Source organism: Heterocephalus glaber, unplaced genomic scaffold (assembly GCF_053883595.1).
Source record: "Heterocephalus glaber isolate CG9 unplaced genomic scaffold, H.glaber_assembly_v1.0 deba00000331, whole genome shotgun sequence".
Lineage (NCBI taxonomy): Eukaryota > Metazoa > Chordata > Mammalia > Rodentia > Bathyergidae > Heterocephalus > Heterocephalus glaber.
In genome coordinates, this window is record NW_028258142.1 from 46,970,250 (window position 1) to 46,987,649 (window position 17,400).

The 17,400-nt window shown below is 35.1% G+C and overlaps 1 protein-coding gene across 14 annotated transcripts in view; it reads left to right on the plus strand.

Moving 5' to 3' along the window:
• The window catches only part of Nol4 (nucleolar protein 4), a 329,323-nt gene that overhangs the window by 177,788 nt on the left and 134,135 nt on the right, over positions 1-17,400 (plus strand). For 12 of the 14 annotated variants that reach the window (XM_004855194.4, XM_087193623.1, XM_004855193.4 and 9 more), the window contains one exon: positions 16,864-17,147. In XM_004855194.4, the coding sequence (XP_004855251.1) occupies positions 16,864-17,147 (284 nt within the window). Of the gene's footprint in view, positions 1-12,915; positions 13,713-16,863; positions 17,148-17,400 lie in introns of those variants that run through there. The other 2 variants (XM_021236661.2, XM_087193612.1) reach the window with 2 other exon arrangements.

Sequence of the window (17,400 nt, forward strand, 5' to 3'; positions counted from 1 at the left end):
TTTGAGTCAGGTCATTCAAAGTACAGTAAATGTTTCCATATTGGCTTAAATCCAGAAACAAGGGTTTTCAAAAGAAAAGTCATCACACACTTTATCCAAAGAAAGGTTATAGATTGCTAGACTCATGTGATATTAGTTTAACAACATGAATGGGAGCAGTTATTTTGGACAGCTCTTGACTAATTAGAAATTTATAAATGGTTAGGTTCATATGATAATGATGTAACAGCATGAAACATGATATGGGAATGATATTTTGGACAGTGCTTGACTAATTAGGAACAATCACATAATAATATTTAAATTAATACATCCATACAGTAACTTAAATTATATTTTCTTAACAGTTAATCAGGATAGATTTTTAAATTTGGATTTGAGAACTTAAATTATAGAAACAGTATAAATGAAAATGAGCATATATACCACTATTATAAAAAGGTTACCTCACTATCTGGGAATCCTTTCAATTTTTAGATGTGTTTTAATTTTTCCTCAAATTCTGTCTGGTGTAACATTTGGCTCTTCTTTTACTATGATAAAATATTGAGAAAATTCCATTGTGTATTTTTAAAATTGTTTTTTCCACTTGATTTGCTGTATATATTGCTTTATGCAAAGGAGATTTAGAGGAAGATCCATACTTTCTATTAACATTTAGAAAAAATATGACTTAATATATGAAAAACTAGTGTATAATATAAAAAGATTTTAACTATAATAATCAGAGGTTTATAAAATGGAATCAATGTGGTTTCCAAATATCAGTTTAAATCTCCAGACATTCTCTGAGTGTTCAATACACACAAAACAAAAGGGGAGCTTTGAAGCATGTAGCCTACAGTGAAGATGATAATAATGATGAAAGAAGAAGGAGAAGAAGGATATCTAGTCTCCATCCTTTCCATGTTTATGATACTGTGGATTTTAGTTACAACAGAAGAAGGTATTATGCTGGGGGGGGGCTCTTTCTCCTTCCTCAGTATCCACTACATTAACACCCAACAATTACCACTTTATTTCTGAAAACTTTGAGAATATTTTTTCCTAATTCCATGATTTTGGGTCCTAATACACATCACCAAAGATTTCTTCTCCCACCCATTTGAAAATTCTTTACTTTAGAGCTTATTCCAAGCCACCATCATTATCTTTTCCTCTCCCCCACATTGAGTTTACTTTTTTATGTTCTATTTCCATACTCAAACCATTTCAAAGCCTGCCTTTCTTGAGACTCATTGTACCACAGTGCAGTATGTGACATGTGGCACCAAGTGCCAGTTTTCCTGTGCACTAATTGTGCTACCTTTAGCGACTCACAAGAACTTTCAGAGACAAACATTTTCACAGAGAAGTAAAAAGCAGCAAATGATACCTATTTTAAGTCAAAGGATTTCTAAAAACAAGTCAGATCAGTTGTAAAAATCACTTTTTGAACAGAGAATACCAATCATGTTACTATTTTTCTTCAACAATGGGATTTTAATTTTCTGCATCCTGAAAATACTGTAATGTTAATTTTCTTTTACCTCACGTATTTGTAGATTATTTTCTTATATATTTTCTCCATTTTGTTCATCTTTAGTACATTCCCTAATTTAATATCCTTTGATATTATTCAGCTTTAAATGTCAAATATGCTTTGTCTTTGGTTACAAATATGTCATGGGATAGCCTGCACTTCTATGATCGTAATGATATCAGAAGTTTATCTACATTTACAAAAATGTAAGACTTCAATTAATGCTAATTAAAGTAGGATAGGCAAAAAGTCTTTGTAATAGTGAATGGAAGATAGTAGCAGTCTATTCACTATGATTCCTGATTTTCTGAAGTACTACAAAATGGGTAACAACGTCAGATGACACTTTACAATTTGGTAGTCAACAGTCTTCTAAATCTTAAGTTAATTTATTTCTTGCCCCTACATAATATACCACCTATCTTTTTCAGGTTCCTGTCACAATACCAAAACATGAGCTTCCTGCTGAGGTATTACAGTAGGATTTAGACAGACGTTAAGTCTAGAATTAGAAAGCTAGTTTCTAATGCTTTGTTTGTCACTGTCCATGTGACTTGAGCAAGCTCCTCCTTTTACCTTTGTCAAGCCCGTTAAAATGTTAAAAGTGACAGTATTATCTCCCTCACATAACAGTGTTAAATACTGTAAATGTAATAACACCAAAATGATGTGCAAAATTGCCACAATTAAAGATTCAAAGCAATTGATATTACTGAGATGAAATCTATTATAGTCCCTTTTGTTTAAATAAATCAGAATAATTTCATCTTTTTAGAAAGAACTAGTCTTTTTGACAAGTATCTAAATGATAATGCTTTACAATTTGTCACCAAGCCTGTCATTGACTTATCCTTTAAGATGCCAATAAGCTCATTAATCCCATTAATTTTAGATTGATAAAATTCAGCTACAGAGAGAGAAATAGTAAAGGAAGCCTGGTGAAAATGTTGTGACTATCAAATAATGAATTGACATTTCAAAGGGAAAAAGTATCAAAATGTTTATATAACATCAAAAGACTTAGGAAATAGGACTTGAGGTCACAGTTAGGCAAATAGTGGCAGTTGGGAGCCAATCTGGAAAACTGAGTGATTCCATGATATCCACCAAGAAAACTTCACACAAGGCACTATGTACGGTGGCATTAGAAGAGGTAGAAGAGCCAGGCAGGACAATGAAGCAACTTAGGAATACATGAGAAAAGGAGCCTGTTCCTAAGCCAGAGCAGGAAGGGCCGGGGAAGAGCTCGTGTGGCTACAGCCCAAGAGATAAAGCTCATTGATAGGAGGCAGATTCACAAGTGATGCTTTGAGGCAGGTGCTGGGACATAGAGCAGGCACACTCTGTGGTAAAGAAGAAAGATCATCTGAATCAGAAAGGTTGTGAGCTTGAAGTAGGGGTCAGAGAACACCCAGGTCAAGGAACACCCTCTGTAAGGAAGGTATCTGAGAACAATCAACCAATGCCCAGTGTGTGAGAGCAAAGAGAGCGTTTCACAGAGCCTTGCAGGGTATGTTCTTTAGGGTTTAGCTTTCCTTTTTTTCTGTTTTATTTTTTATTCTGGGTGGGTACTGTGGATTGAACCTGTGGCTATTGTGCTGAGCTACATCTCAGTGCTTTTTAATTTTGTTTTTAAAATTTGAGACAGGGTCTCTCACTAAGTGGCTAAGTTTCCCAGGCATGGATTGAACTTGCAATCCTCCTGTCTCAGCGTCCCAGAGTTATGGAATTACAGATATACAGGTGTGCCACATGAGACTTGAGTCACCCACTACAGTAGGGACAAGAGTTTTGGGAAGGTGGGAATACAGCGAATGGAGTGTGCATTCTGGGAGTCAGGACAAAGCTGGAAACTTAGTAGGTGTTCTCTGATCAAGGTTTCTTTTCTCCTTTAATACACATGCCCCAAAAAAGACAATACACTTTTTCACCTGTGTGCTAATAGTGGAAAATACACAGAGGAAAGGCCTTCTGTTCAACAATTAGAAATACAAGATTTAAATTACAGGTACCGAGTTGAAGTAACATCTTTGAGGAGGAATTTCAGTCAAGGAACAGTCAATCAGTCAGTCTGCTTCTCTGTAAATGACTTACAGAGAAGTAATATGCACACAGAGGCTGGGACATTAGCTGTCAGAAAAGGGGACAGCACGAGGGATCTAGAGACACACCTGGAAGACTGCGATAATTGTTCCTAGGGTAACATTGTACCTACTACGTGGGTACAACCAACATTAGTTTTAGCACAACTCAACACATAGATGGCACACAGCTCTGGCTTATAGGAAAATACAGACTTCTTGATTTTGCAGATATGTGCTTCATCTCCATACAAACCTTACTTCCTAGAAGTCTATTAATCAAAGTTATCAAGGTGATGCAAAATGATATTTTATAAGTGTTTTCTTTTTTTAAATGAGACCAGTCTGGAAATAAGTACAGTTGTTACTTTTTTTTTTTTTTTTTTTTTGTACTAGGGATCAAACTTGGGACCTTGCACTTGTGAGGCAGGCGGCAGAACCACTGAGCTAAATCCCTGGCCCTACAGTTGTTACTTTTGATAAAGAAACGAATGTTTACTTTTGCCTTTTTTTCTGAAAAATTTTCAGGGATTTATAAAATGGGATTAAAATATCCTCAGATTCAATATTTCTGAACCTGGATTGAAGGCTGTCCATCATTTTATTTTATTGATGTCTTCAGAGTTGCCTCGCATGATTGCATATTCAACCAGCTAGGTGCTGGATATCATCCATAACAATTTCTCATATAACCCCTAAAATCTTATATGAGAAATGCTTCTAGATTTTCTGTACCCAACCAAAATAAGGTAAACCAAAATTTGTCGTTTTGGGGTTAGAAATGTTTAGTTCTCAAATGGATCTGTATTTCTAACAACATCTACGGAATTTCTAAAGCAATTAAAGTTTGAAAAACACCAATATACATCTATCATTTGGCATATACTTATTTAATTCTGAGTGGCATTACCTATCTTAACACATCATCAGAATTTCTTTGTGCTTATCACTGTATTCATTTGATGCTGCCATTCTAAAATTATCCCAAACATGACAGCTTAATACAAGACCTGTATTTCAAAGTTCTGTAGGTCGTAAGTCCAGTCAGGCTCCATTAGGTTCTGAATCACAAGGCCAAAATCAAGGTCTCAGCCTGGTTCTGCTCTAATCTGGAGATTCAAGTTTATGCAGCTTATTGGCTGAGTTTGGTTCATTGTGGTTGTTGGACTGAAGTCCGTGCTTCCTGTCTATCAGCAGAGACCTCTATCAGCTCCCTAACTCTGGCTGCATTCCTTCTCATCTGGTTTTCTCCATCCTCAAGGTAGCAATGAAAAACACTTGTGCTGTGAGTCTCTCTGTCTTCCCCTTCCACCACCAAGCAAAGGAAACTGTGCTTTAAAGAGCTCACGTGGCTAGTCAGGCTCAACAGTCATATTCGTAATTAAGATCCGCTCTGTCACATACAATAACAATCACTGCAATGATGTTGAATCACATTTGCAGGTTCTGCAAATTAAGGTGTGGAATCTTGGGTAAGAGGCCCTTTCTAAGAATACTTCCTATCAGAGTCAATAATGAAATATATACAATAAGTATTTTTAAAATTTTATAAAAATATAGGATGAGAAATCTATTCTTCAAACAGACACTAACTAGATTATGAGATCCTGGGATGGTCTACTTTAAGTCTTTGAATATTTGTCATGTGCTACTCAAAAGTCAATTTAAAAATAAGAACCAGACTTGTCTTCTAATAACTTACTTTTCATACTTCAACACTTCCAGGGATAGAGAAAACTATTTGATATTTTGATAATTTCACCAGAATGATTTTTCTGATAAAAATAAGTGACTCGGTGTAACTTCTAAACTTTATTTTCCATTTTTCTGAGTAGTAATAAAAACATATGACAGCCTTGAAGTATTCTATTCAATGATACTCTCTCCATACTTCCTGAAAGTATTTTCTTTTCAGGGCTGGCATCTTATAGTTCTCTGACTGTATTTTATGATGCACCTTTGAATATATACAAGTTATATTTTTAACGGCACATAGTCAAATCTCTTAGTATTTCTGCTTATTGGTTTCCCCAAATATTCCCACTAGTGTTGCTGTGACTGGATTTGCATTTATCTTGAATGCAGGGACCTCCTAATTGGTTTCTAGATTTTTCACAAGGAGAATTATTCTGTATATTTTTGTTGAGCCAATATGTCCATGATGAGAAGGAGAATCCAAAGTTTCTTATGTTGCCATCTTACTGAGGTCACTCCTTGTTCCTTGGATTTCTCAAAAGCAACACAAATCTCGTATATGAGACAAAGTTGCTCTTTCAGGTGAAAAAAAAAAAGACTGTTTGGCTAAATTTGGCAAAAAAAATTACAAAGATTGATAATTGAAAAACTGAAGTATCTCACAAAATCCATGGAGGAATTGACCTCCCAGTAATCTGGAATGATAATAATTGCAAAATTGATGGAAACCTCAGTGACAGTAGTTTTTATATTTTCTTTCTAATTACAGTAAAAATCTAATTACAGTGAATGAAAAAAAAAAAATCTAATTCCTAGGACAGCGGTTTCCTCTCTTTCACAGCTCTAGATTCTTCCAAGGCAGTATGAGACCAGGCCAGCTGGGGCCTACACTTGTGAACTGGAGGGGAATGTGTGCACTAGGTTGCTGTTCTTATGGGTGCTTGATCCCTCCAACTTTTAGCTGCTAACACACATCACACCATCATCCATCACACAACTTTCTCATCCATCTAAATATACTTCTATTGACTACTTACTGTCTGCTTTATATAAACTATATACAGCCTTATTCTTTCCCAGATGGGACTAAATCTATGCCAGCTATTTCATGCAGAGATGATGTTGAGGCCAGTTGCTGTTCTTTTTCTGAGGCCTGGAGGTATTCCTTACTCTTTTAATTCTGTAGAATTGAAATTATGCAATTAATGGATTACTTAGGATTACTTAGCATCTTTGCCTATTATCATATGTACAACCGTGGAGACAAAGCTTAATAAAGTGAATGAGATACTTGACAACAAAGAAATCAGATGGAACTTCACACTCCTAGTATCTGCTTTTGATTCCAAAGCCATAGCTTTTATTTCAATAAACAAGCTTCCCTATATATCACATACTTTCATTTGTTCAGCTAGCAGCTAAAGTGCTAACTTTATTCTACTTGATGATATTCTATTTAATTCTAACTAACTCACAAGGTGAATGTCATGGAATGGGATCCTATTGTCTGTAAGAATTGTCTTGATGATACTTTCTTTTCTGCAAAACAAAATATGAAATACTTCAGGTGCTCTTGGAAGATCCACCTCCCTACCTGTTTTGCTCTTTTGCCATTGTTCACTTCCTTGGTAGCCAGGATTTAATAACCCTAGCCAAAACATAACCATTCTTTTAAATATATTCCCTTAGTTGCCTGAACGATGTGCTACAATTGGTATCTCGCTTGTTAACAGTATCCTCAACAGGCCAGCAGTTGTAGAGAAGAATTGAAGTATTTCTACTCTCTCTAGAAAGCCTTTTTTTTCAGACTGACATCATGGCTACAAGAGGCAGTCCCAAGCCTTGGTTGCTGGTTTAGAGCACATATTGCATGCTAAAAGGCAATCTGTCAGGCTCAGGCACTGTCTTTCAGTGACACCATGGCTGAGTTTTTAATACCTCACCTCATTCTTTTGTAAAGCCAGAATTTGTCAATGATAAGAGTATATAATAAGAACAATAACTCCAAGGGAAATCTTCCAATTGGTTCATTTCTTTTAATGGGTCATGAATTCTTGATTAAAATTAATGTTGTATGGGGAAAATTGTTGTATATACATTCTGAACTCCATAGATGATGGCTTTTGGGGAAGAATGAGAAAGAAATGCAAGCTAAGTAAACAATAAATGTTCATTCTACTGAAGATATGTAATTACTTCATGTAGAATGAAAGGGATCTAATACAATTGGTCTACCACAGTGAGGTTTGCGATCTTCTCCACATTCAGCACTTTCACAAGATCTTAAGATTGGACACTGTGTTGGCAGACTGAGTACTGAAATCACCATGGTGATTGGAGCACCGGTTCCTGTGGGTAATTATCTGGAGTGCTAGCTCTGCCTGCTACTCTATTCATGATCTCACTGAGAAATCCTGAGTTTGGCAAGTAGGATGAGTCATAGGTACAGAAAAAGTTATACTACACATCTGATTACTAAGACCATCTTCTACTCTAGTAATGTTTTTATATGCATAGGATGGGCAGATGTCCTCAAGCCCTTGACATATTTTGAAAGATTTATCAATATCACTCTACCTCCTACTTCTGTTAACAAATCCTCCAAGCTGGCAATTTTTAAGCCTTTATATTGTTTGGTCACCACTCAAGAAATGGTGGAAACTAACAGAGGATTAGCTTTGTTCGTAGGAGAGTGTGCAAAAAGACTTCTCAAAATTCCTGTCCCGGTAATGGGCTTCATTCTCTGTATGGATTTAGCCATGAGAGCAATGGGCCCATGGCTGGGTTTCATAGAATCATGCAAACCAGAGACATTCAGCTAGCATTTTTCATTCTTAGTCAATTTTTCCTTAAAAATGTCTTTTAAGGGCCGGGGATTTAGCTCAGTGGTTTTGCTGCCTGCTACGCAAGCACAAGGACCTGAGTTTGATCCCCGGTACCAAAAAAAAAATGTCTTTTAAGATAGTACCTATAGATTAAATACTATTTTCTGGCAGGGGCCAGGGATTTAGCTCAGGGATTCCATGGCCTGCCTCGCAAGTGCAAGGTCCCAAGTTCGATCCCCAGTGGCCCCCCCACCAAAAATTGCTATTTTGTGACAAGTTTTGATCAATGTGTTCATATGTTATTGGGGCCTAAGGAGACCCATTTCTATACTGTATTTTGCTGAACGAAGGACAGTGTCCAAATATCATATTTAATGGATCAGGTCACACTCAGTTCATCATGGCCAACCAGACAAAGAAGAACATTTGTAAAAATACAGACTTACTCAGTGAAAACTGTGGGGACTTACATTAAAATTTTAGTTGCACCAGAAAAAATTTTTCATTAGTGGATTTCTGGAAGCTCCATGCACAATTCAGATCTGCTTCAAATAAATACCTATGGTGCCTCCTCATCTGCTGTCTTTATGTAAGTCACCTCTCTTGGGAAAGCAGGCTCAAACAATGCTCACAACAGGGATAAATTTGAAGCTAGCCAAGATCCTGTCCAGCTCCAAGGCACTTGTTTCATTGTTGCTGTTTTTTTTGTTTTGGGTACTGGGGATCGAACTTGGGACCTTGCACTTGCGAGGGAGGTGCCAGAACCACTGAGCTAAATCCCCCACCCCATGAGGCACTTGTTTCAAACATGACCATATTATGCTTTGGTTTTTTTTCATTATTTGTAAGATTTTCAGAATGAACTATTTTATGATGTGTTATTGGCCAGGAAAGAAAACTTTATTGTTGGGCTAAACATCAATTTAGGGTAACTTCTATTTAGATTGCATTACTTTAAGCTTCAATTAGAACTGTTTTTCAGAAATAGATTTGCTCACATGACTTATCAGGTATCAGTTTGTAGTTATTAATGATAAATCCTTGAGCCATTTCTTTTACAACTGTCAAGTCATTTACTAATAGAATGACCTCATAATAATACAATACGACAATTTCTTGTTTCTATTGTCCATTCAATGTTTTTTCTGGCGTATTTTTCTCTAGTGATTATTGTTGTACCCAGTGAGAGAGAACCAACCAGAGACCGATATTAAATCCACACAGGAGTTTATTACCGGCCGGGACCCAAGCCCAGCATCGGACTCGAGCCTCGACTGGGGGTTGACAAACATGTTTTATACACCTTTGAGGCCAACAGTTCCTAGGCCCCCCTATGGGATAGAACTAGTAAAGCAAGCAAAAGGTACAGAAGCAGAACGTCCTGCTGTTAGAATATTTGTAAAACAATAGTTGATTAATTGTTGTTTCTAAGAGACTCTCTAAGGGGAGGAGGTTTCTAAGCTTCCTCCTTCTGAGTTCATCTAAAGGGCAGGCAGGTGGATCAAGCAGCAATATGGAGTCTGTCTTGCTAACAAGGGTCCTTCAATTATCTGTCAGCTTTCTTTGAAAACATTGAATTGTTACCTAATTATTGTCTTAGATTCATTTTGATTTAGCATGAGATTTTATCATTATATATAACACTTGCCATATGAAACTGGATGTCAAAAGGTCTACATTATTAATTGCTTGTGTTTTAATATGTGGCAGCAAATGGCTTGACAAGTGAGTTCGCAGTACATACACAAAAATGCATAAATACATTATATTTTTGTTCTATTTACCTATATCTGTATATATATCCACATCTATACTTATATCTATACAGTAATGTTAACTTTGTTTAAATGGGTTCTATAGATGATCACAAAGAAATATAAGATCTAAAGTACTTGCCATGTGGAAATTTACTATATAATTGGTAAATAAAACTTATTTTTGGTATGAGGACTAAACTCAGGGCCTTTGCACTGAGTTATATACCTAGTCTTTTTATTATTGTTGTTGTTGTTATTTTGAGACAGTCTCACTAAGTTACTAAGTTACTTAGGCAGGGCTCAAACTTGTAGTCCTCCTATCTCATTCTCTCAGAGTACTTGAATTACAGGTATGCCCCATTATGCCCAGCTAATAAAAGTCACAAGCTAACAAAGTATTTCAATGTCAGAAAGAAGATTAAACAATCTCCTACTGAATTTTATATTTCCTCCAGAGTTAGTTTCATTAATTTGTCTTCCAAGGTACTTCTTAGAAGTTGTCAAATTTATTTCAAAAAAGATTTTTGTAATATGCTTTCTATATCCTTTTAAATTCTGTAAAATCTGTGGTAATGTTTCCTAGATCTTAATATTGTAATTTAAAAAATGTGTAACTGATATTGTGTAACAGGAAGAAAAGGTCTAAAAGAGCAAGGGAATTGGGAGGGGTAGGGGAAAGGAAAAAAGGGAAAGGAAAAATATGAGAAGAGAAAAAAAATGGAAACAAGGTCTTTGCAAATAGGGAAGGGTGGAGGGGGTGAAAGGAGGGCAAGGGAAGGGGAAAAAAAATAAGAACCAAGATACTCATGTAATGGTACAAGAACCCAGTGATGAATGTAACTGTATTTTATACCTAAAATGTACCAATAAACCTAATGGAAAAAAAAAAGAAAAAAAAAACCAGTCTCCTACTGAAAACAACCATATCATCATTGTGTATGGGGATTTGAAAATCATGACAATTATGATTATGTAAGTAAAATTTATGACAAGTGAAATAAGTAACATGGAGTCTAGTTTTGGAACACTTACCTTGGACTCCATAGAAAAATGAGTGTTATCATGTGAGAAGTGAAAGTATATATACACAACTAGTGAAATTTAAGTTTTTTCTGTTATGACTATAGACAAGAGAACACAGTGGTATTCACAGTAACTATTTCTTTGTCAACAAAATAATCAGATGTTCTCAAATCACATTGTAAGAAAACAAAATGTTTGTGCATATCATTTTCCATAAAATACTCAGTTCTTTGAAACCCTAAACAAACCAAAAGGCAAACATGAAAATAATATTTTACAATTGTTTAGACAAGAAACCAATGATGAAGAAAAACATTAATGGCCATTTTAAAAAAAGAATCATTTTGAAATTGGAGAAAGTTGTGTTATGGGCCAGTTGATAGCAGCTTACATGTATGGACGCTCCACAGACTAGATTCATATTATCCATGTGATTCTCTACTTGTGGTTGGAGAATAATCATTTTATAATTTATTCAAGAAAAAAGTGTATACAGTAAAATATCTTCAACTTTCCAAATTATATAATTGTCTCTCGTGTTAGGTGGAAACTTCTCAGTTCCCTGTCCTCTTCGTACTCTCCCTGGCCTTTGGAGCTATTTTTCATGCACTCTCCTAAACTGGATTTACCCCTACCATCATCATTATACCTCTATCTTATCTCACCTTTTGCACATTCTGCCTCTTATAAGAGACCTCCCCTGTCACCCTCTTCATCCCCAATGATATGTGACTTTCCTATCTTCAAAGGAAATTAGTATTCATTATCTCTGTATGAAAGTCTTATTAACCAGATACTATTATCTCCTACCTAATACTGAAATTATTTTGCTATAGCCAAAAATAAAGACCAAATTCCATATGTTGTCATTTTGGACTCTCAGTGCAAGAATAGTGTCTTGAACACAACAAGTATTTCACAAAGCATTTTAACCAAAATAAAGAATAAACATTACCTCCTTGTTGATACCTCAGAATTAGTTTTAATTTTTGATCACTGTGCTGAATTTTAGTTTTATGCTTTGAAATATCCACCATATTCTATACCTTCTCTATATCTCTTCTTTAAATTAGACTTCTATCTATGAATGAATAAATAAAGAGCTACCAACTACCTTTCTAGGCAATTCAAACTTACGTTATTTTTCTAGCCTCAATAAAATCAATATTTTTCATTTTAAAATGCGCATCTTTTACCCTGTTAGTGATATCCAAACATATGTGTATTTATTTACTTCAGTAAATTCCTTGGTATGCATGTTTGACTTCAAGATGCATCACCATTTTTTCATTCAAGTTTAAGATTACATTTTCAAATAATACAGAATCCAAAGTATATTTTGCAAATATAAACAAAAATGAGAGATTGCATTCTTCATTATTGATTTTTTGCAAGTTTTGTAGAATTCCAGATCTTAGAATTACAGGATTTTGCAGTCAATAGTTCATATTTCTGCATGAGAAATAACAAAAGATAATGTAGAGAACAAGGCTATAATATTGCTAAAAACCATGTTATCAATGATAAGTAAAATAGTCAAAGAATGAACAAGCCATCACAAAGGTTTGAAGAAGGGAAATAAGGCAAACACGTCCAGGTTGCAACACAGATCAGAAATGACAGAAATGAGTGTGAGCATGGGACTGCAGGCAGTGTCTGACTGTGAAGCACTCAAAAGGTCAATTCAGACAGGATCAGCTACCTGTGCTGTGGAGTCCGGGGTGGGGTGGGGTGTGTGGTGTAAGTTGCAAAATGTGGTCTAGTAATGGACAGGTATCTGCTTTTTATAGCAGATGCTATATGTTTGGGAAGACATAGAGCATAGATCAGAAAGCATAAAGGGGTATTGAACCTAAATTCTTTGTTTTAAAGAAATTTTTCATCTTTTTCTACATTTTGGATATTACCACACTAATCTTTTTTTGAATAAGTTTCTTAAGGATTCATTCAATTGGTAAAGGATTGTTGTGCATTTGGGAAAGACAGTACAATACTTGTGTGTCCTATGACCATCTGACCTGGATTTTAAGACTAAAGTTCCAAGTACTAATCTTAAAATGAGAATGATATATTTTTTCTATCCATTTTGCCCAAGGCACTTGTCCTAATGACAGAGGAAGATGAGCTACTGAAAGTGAGTAAAAGAAAAAGTGGGTCAGATGTTTTGGGAGATTAAAGTCACACACACACACACACACACACACACACACACACATCATAGATACTGCTATAGACTAATTCCCTATATAGAGAGCTAACCATTAAATCCAATGCTGTTAAAACTGTCTTCACACAAAACACTGGTGGGAATGTCAAAATAGCTTAAGTATAGCATTTCTAGGATCTCTATTAATTGATAGAGGAAACAAGGAGTGGCCACTTATTGTTAGTGTTACTAGACCTGTTAAACTAGAGCTTCATTGGAGTTAATTTAGCACAATTAGTCACTACAACATTAGCTCCATCCCTTCAGTACTATCCTCAGAATAAATTAAATCTAAACATCCAACTGTCCTCCTCATGTCACTAGATTCCACACTACTCTGTCATCACATTTCACATTCTCCTCTGTTGCTAGGTACCCTGGGCACTCTTATTTTCTAAAGCTCCAGGTGCTGTTTTTCTTTGGGACTCAAATATAGTCTTTGGTTCAAATGCTATGGTACCTAGGTTGAATTCTGGAGAGAAGAGCCATCACCCTGGGCCTGTGGACCCAAAGGCCTTCCCCACAAATCTAAACCCTGTCCCCTCTGTGTAGCAGCCTGGTACCTACAAGAGGAGCCTCTCAGGATGGAGCAAACAGGGTTGGGTAAGGAAGCAGACTGCCCCTTTAAAGAAGTGAATTGATGTGAATTGGGTGTGACAAAAAGGAGTCTGAGGTCTGTGATTTTAAATTCTTTAAAAAGTATCTGTAAGGAAAAGAAGAAAATCGCTAATGTGATTACATGAAACCAGCCAATATAAAAGTGTTAATTTATTCTCCGAGTAATGTTTACTCTCTGCTCTATGTAGAATTTTTAAAATAGAAACAACAAAACTTTGTTTTAAATTACTATTTATAAAGCAGTAGCATGAGACATTATTTTTTTACTATTTCAATTACAAAATAGGTGAATATATATTCGATATAAACAAACATAAATCGCTTATTTTTTCTGTGTAAAGCATACTGATTTTCTCAGGAATGAAATATGTAAAGCTGTTGAATTTAGTTACCTTGGTAACATCAGGAGTGAAATACTCCATGTAAAATTATTTCCCTTTTATTGTTTACATTTTATGCAGAAATTATAATTAAGTGACATTTGTAAAAACCTTTCTTGATAAATGATAATGTTTATCTTACCTAAAATGAATAAATGATATAGTATTTACTAGGAATATGTACATAGTGATTTCATTAAAAGAATAGATACAGCATGTTTAATTTTTAACCATCATAGAAATTACATTTGTTTTATTCTGACGTAGGTTTTTAAATCTTTTATGTACATATATTTAGAGTTATTTATGCTATTTTGATAAAGCATCTTTATATAAAATGTTTAGTGTATTTTAAGAGAATTCTAGAACATAAGTTTTAAGTGATATTTTCCTTCATGAATTAAATAATTATATTTGATTAAGCCTATTGTGCTTTTCCTTGGACATTCTTAGAAAGAAGTAACTTAAAAATGAGAAATAATTTGGCATATATTAGTACAAGGACTTTAACTAGAGTAACAGAACATACGTATTTTTCCAAATTATTTATCTGAATCATTCCACTAATTCTGCAGTTCAAAATCCCTCCACATTTCATCGTTAAAGCTTCCTCCTCCACCAATTACTGGAGATTGAACCCAAGACTTTCATAGTGAGCTACATCTCCAGCCAGCTCTTTTTTATTATTTTATTTTGAGACAGGATCTCACTAAGTAGCTAAGTTGCCCACACTGGCTGAGAATCTGTGCTCCTCCTGTCTCTCTCAGTCCCCCAGAGTACTGGGATTACAGCTCTGTGTCACCATGCCTGGCTAAAAGATGAGTTTTGATTTCTCAAATTAATAGCAATGGAAACTGCTATGTCATATTTATGGCCAGTCTCCTAAAATTTCCTTTGTATGTTTTCTCTATATATAAACTCTTGAATGGGTACATGAAAAGAGTAGTTTAGCAGAATTGTGCCATTTGAATATGTTTTAACTTTTGTGTAAGTTTTGAAAATCTATTTTAACAATTCCATTGAAAATTAAAGTTAATTCATTTTGCTTCTCTGCTAGAGCCCTGGGCTTCGCGCTGGGCCACTGCCTCTCCTATTTCCATTACTTGTTCTATTCTTATGGTGTTTCTGGTTGTCTCCTCACCTGAGAGACCACTGCTTCAATTTGAATTTCAAAGATACCAACTTCAGAGACTTCTGGATCTTTCCAGTGATCTTTCCAACTTCCATTTTGTTCCCTTCATGCCTGTCAGAAGTGATCTCTTTAAAATATAATTTTTCAAAGTCACTTCCCACAATGAATTAAAATGGCTCTTGTTGGCTCTTAGAGTCAACTCCAAGCTTTTTGATATACAGAACCCTTCCTGGGATTTTTCTTCCCCCTTTCTAGCTTTGTCCTTTTTCTTCCTCTTTTGGTGCTCAGTGCTGCAATCTTCTTGTGTTCCCTGTGTGTCCTTTCAGCTGAGATTTTGCACTCAGATCCCTCTGAGAAGAACGCTTTCCCCCAACTTTCCCACCTGGCTAAGGCTCAAGTGTCTTAGAATTCAATTCTCATTCCTTCTTTAAGTGGCTTTCGGTGATATCTTTATCCCTTGTACTGGATCATAGACTCTTTGCTTTGTACTTTAATTGCATGTTTATTTTTCTGTCTCTTAATTATCTGTGAACTAACTCATGGAAGACAGTCTCTATAAGCCAAATATTTAACTGCATATTGGCCACAGGTAGGAAGTTAATTTTTGTTGAAGAAACATATGAACAGTGACATATTACTCCTTTAGAATTTAAATATTTCCCTGAATGAAATTGACTTGAAGACATTAAATATTTCATCACCCCAAAAATGCATACTTGATAATATTCAGAAATAAAACTAAAAAATTCCATGTTAAATACTATTATTTGTTTTTATACATTCTTATGGGTTCATTAATAGTCTTTAATAATTTAATACCTTGGTCCATTGTAATTAGTAGCTAATTCTTATATAGGTAAAGATGAAATTAAGAAAAATAGAATGTTGTTGTTTTATGTGAACTTTGTCTATTTTCTTCTTACAAAATTGAAATCATATTAGCCACAAAAGATAACTTTTTCCATTCTTTACTTTCTTGGCTCATATTTTCCTACACCTTAAAGAAAACACTGAATAACTACAATAATATTCTAACTTTTCCAACAGTTACTGACCTAGTCTATTTTTGTTAGTTTATGTAACTTTAACTTTTTTTTTTACTTGAATCAACACTGGTATAAATGTACTTTCATCTACACAGTGATATACACAATGATTAAACTTCACAGGTTTAAAGTCCGAGAAAAGTAATGACTGAAGCAAACTTTATTTTTAATGTTTTAGATGTGCATTAAACACTCATAAACCTTGTTCCAAGGTATATATCCATTAAACAGGGTAGGTGATACAATTTACTAGGCAATTTTTACCAAATCTGTATAGGCTTATTGAAAAATAAAATTTCCCAAGTGATTGATGATTGTGTTATTCTTTGTTGAATTTACTTTGTGATTGTATCTGATATTGAAAAGTTTATCTTCTTCATATTATTCTGTTTCACTTCTTGTTCTTTCATGTACCTGCTAAATTAAACATAGCAATAGTTGCCTCACATTATTTATACCTTATATAACATTTGTTGGCACGATGCCACACACATACTAGTAAGTGCTCAGTAATTGCTAATGTAGAAAATAAGCAGTACATTAATTAAAATCAAAATACAAATTTTTCTTCCCCACAGATGATTCTGCTGCAGAGAGCTTTAATGGCAATGAGACGCTGGGGCACAGTTCAATTGCTTCAGGGGGAACACATGGCAGGGAGATGGGAGAGGCCAACAGTGATGGCAAAGCTGGGCTAGAACAGGACGAGCAGCCGCTGAACCTGAGTGACAGCCCCCTCTCTGCGCAGCTGACTTCGGAATACAGAATAGAGGACCACGGCAGCAATGGCAAAAGCAAATACAAGAACATTCTAATTTCTGACCTCAAGATGGAACGAGAGACAAGAGAAAATGGAAGCAAGGTAAGGTCATGTTACCATTTTCAGAGTTCCTGAGTCATGAAGTTCACATGAAATATTTCTATGCAAGAGATGAAAATATTCCAAAGAGTTAAAGTTTATTTCCTAACCAAAATATATAAAACAAATCCCAGTAATATGTAACCAAGAAACTTACAATCATTTACATTGTGTGCATAAAAGAGAATTGCCAGAGAAACTGAGCAATATGGATTATGTCTTGAAGGTTTTGATTGTTTGATGCACACAATTGTTT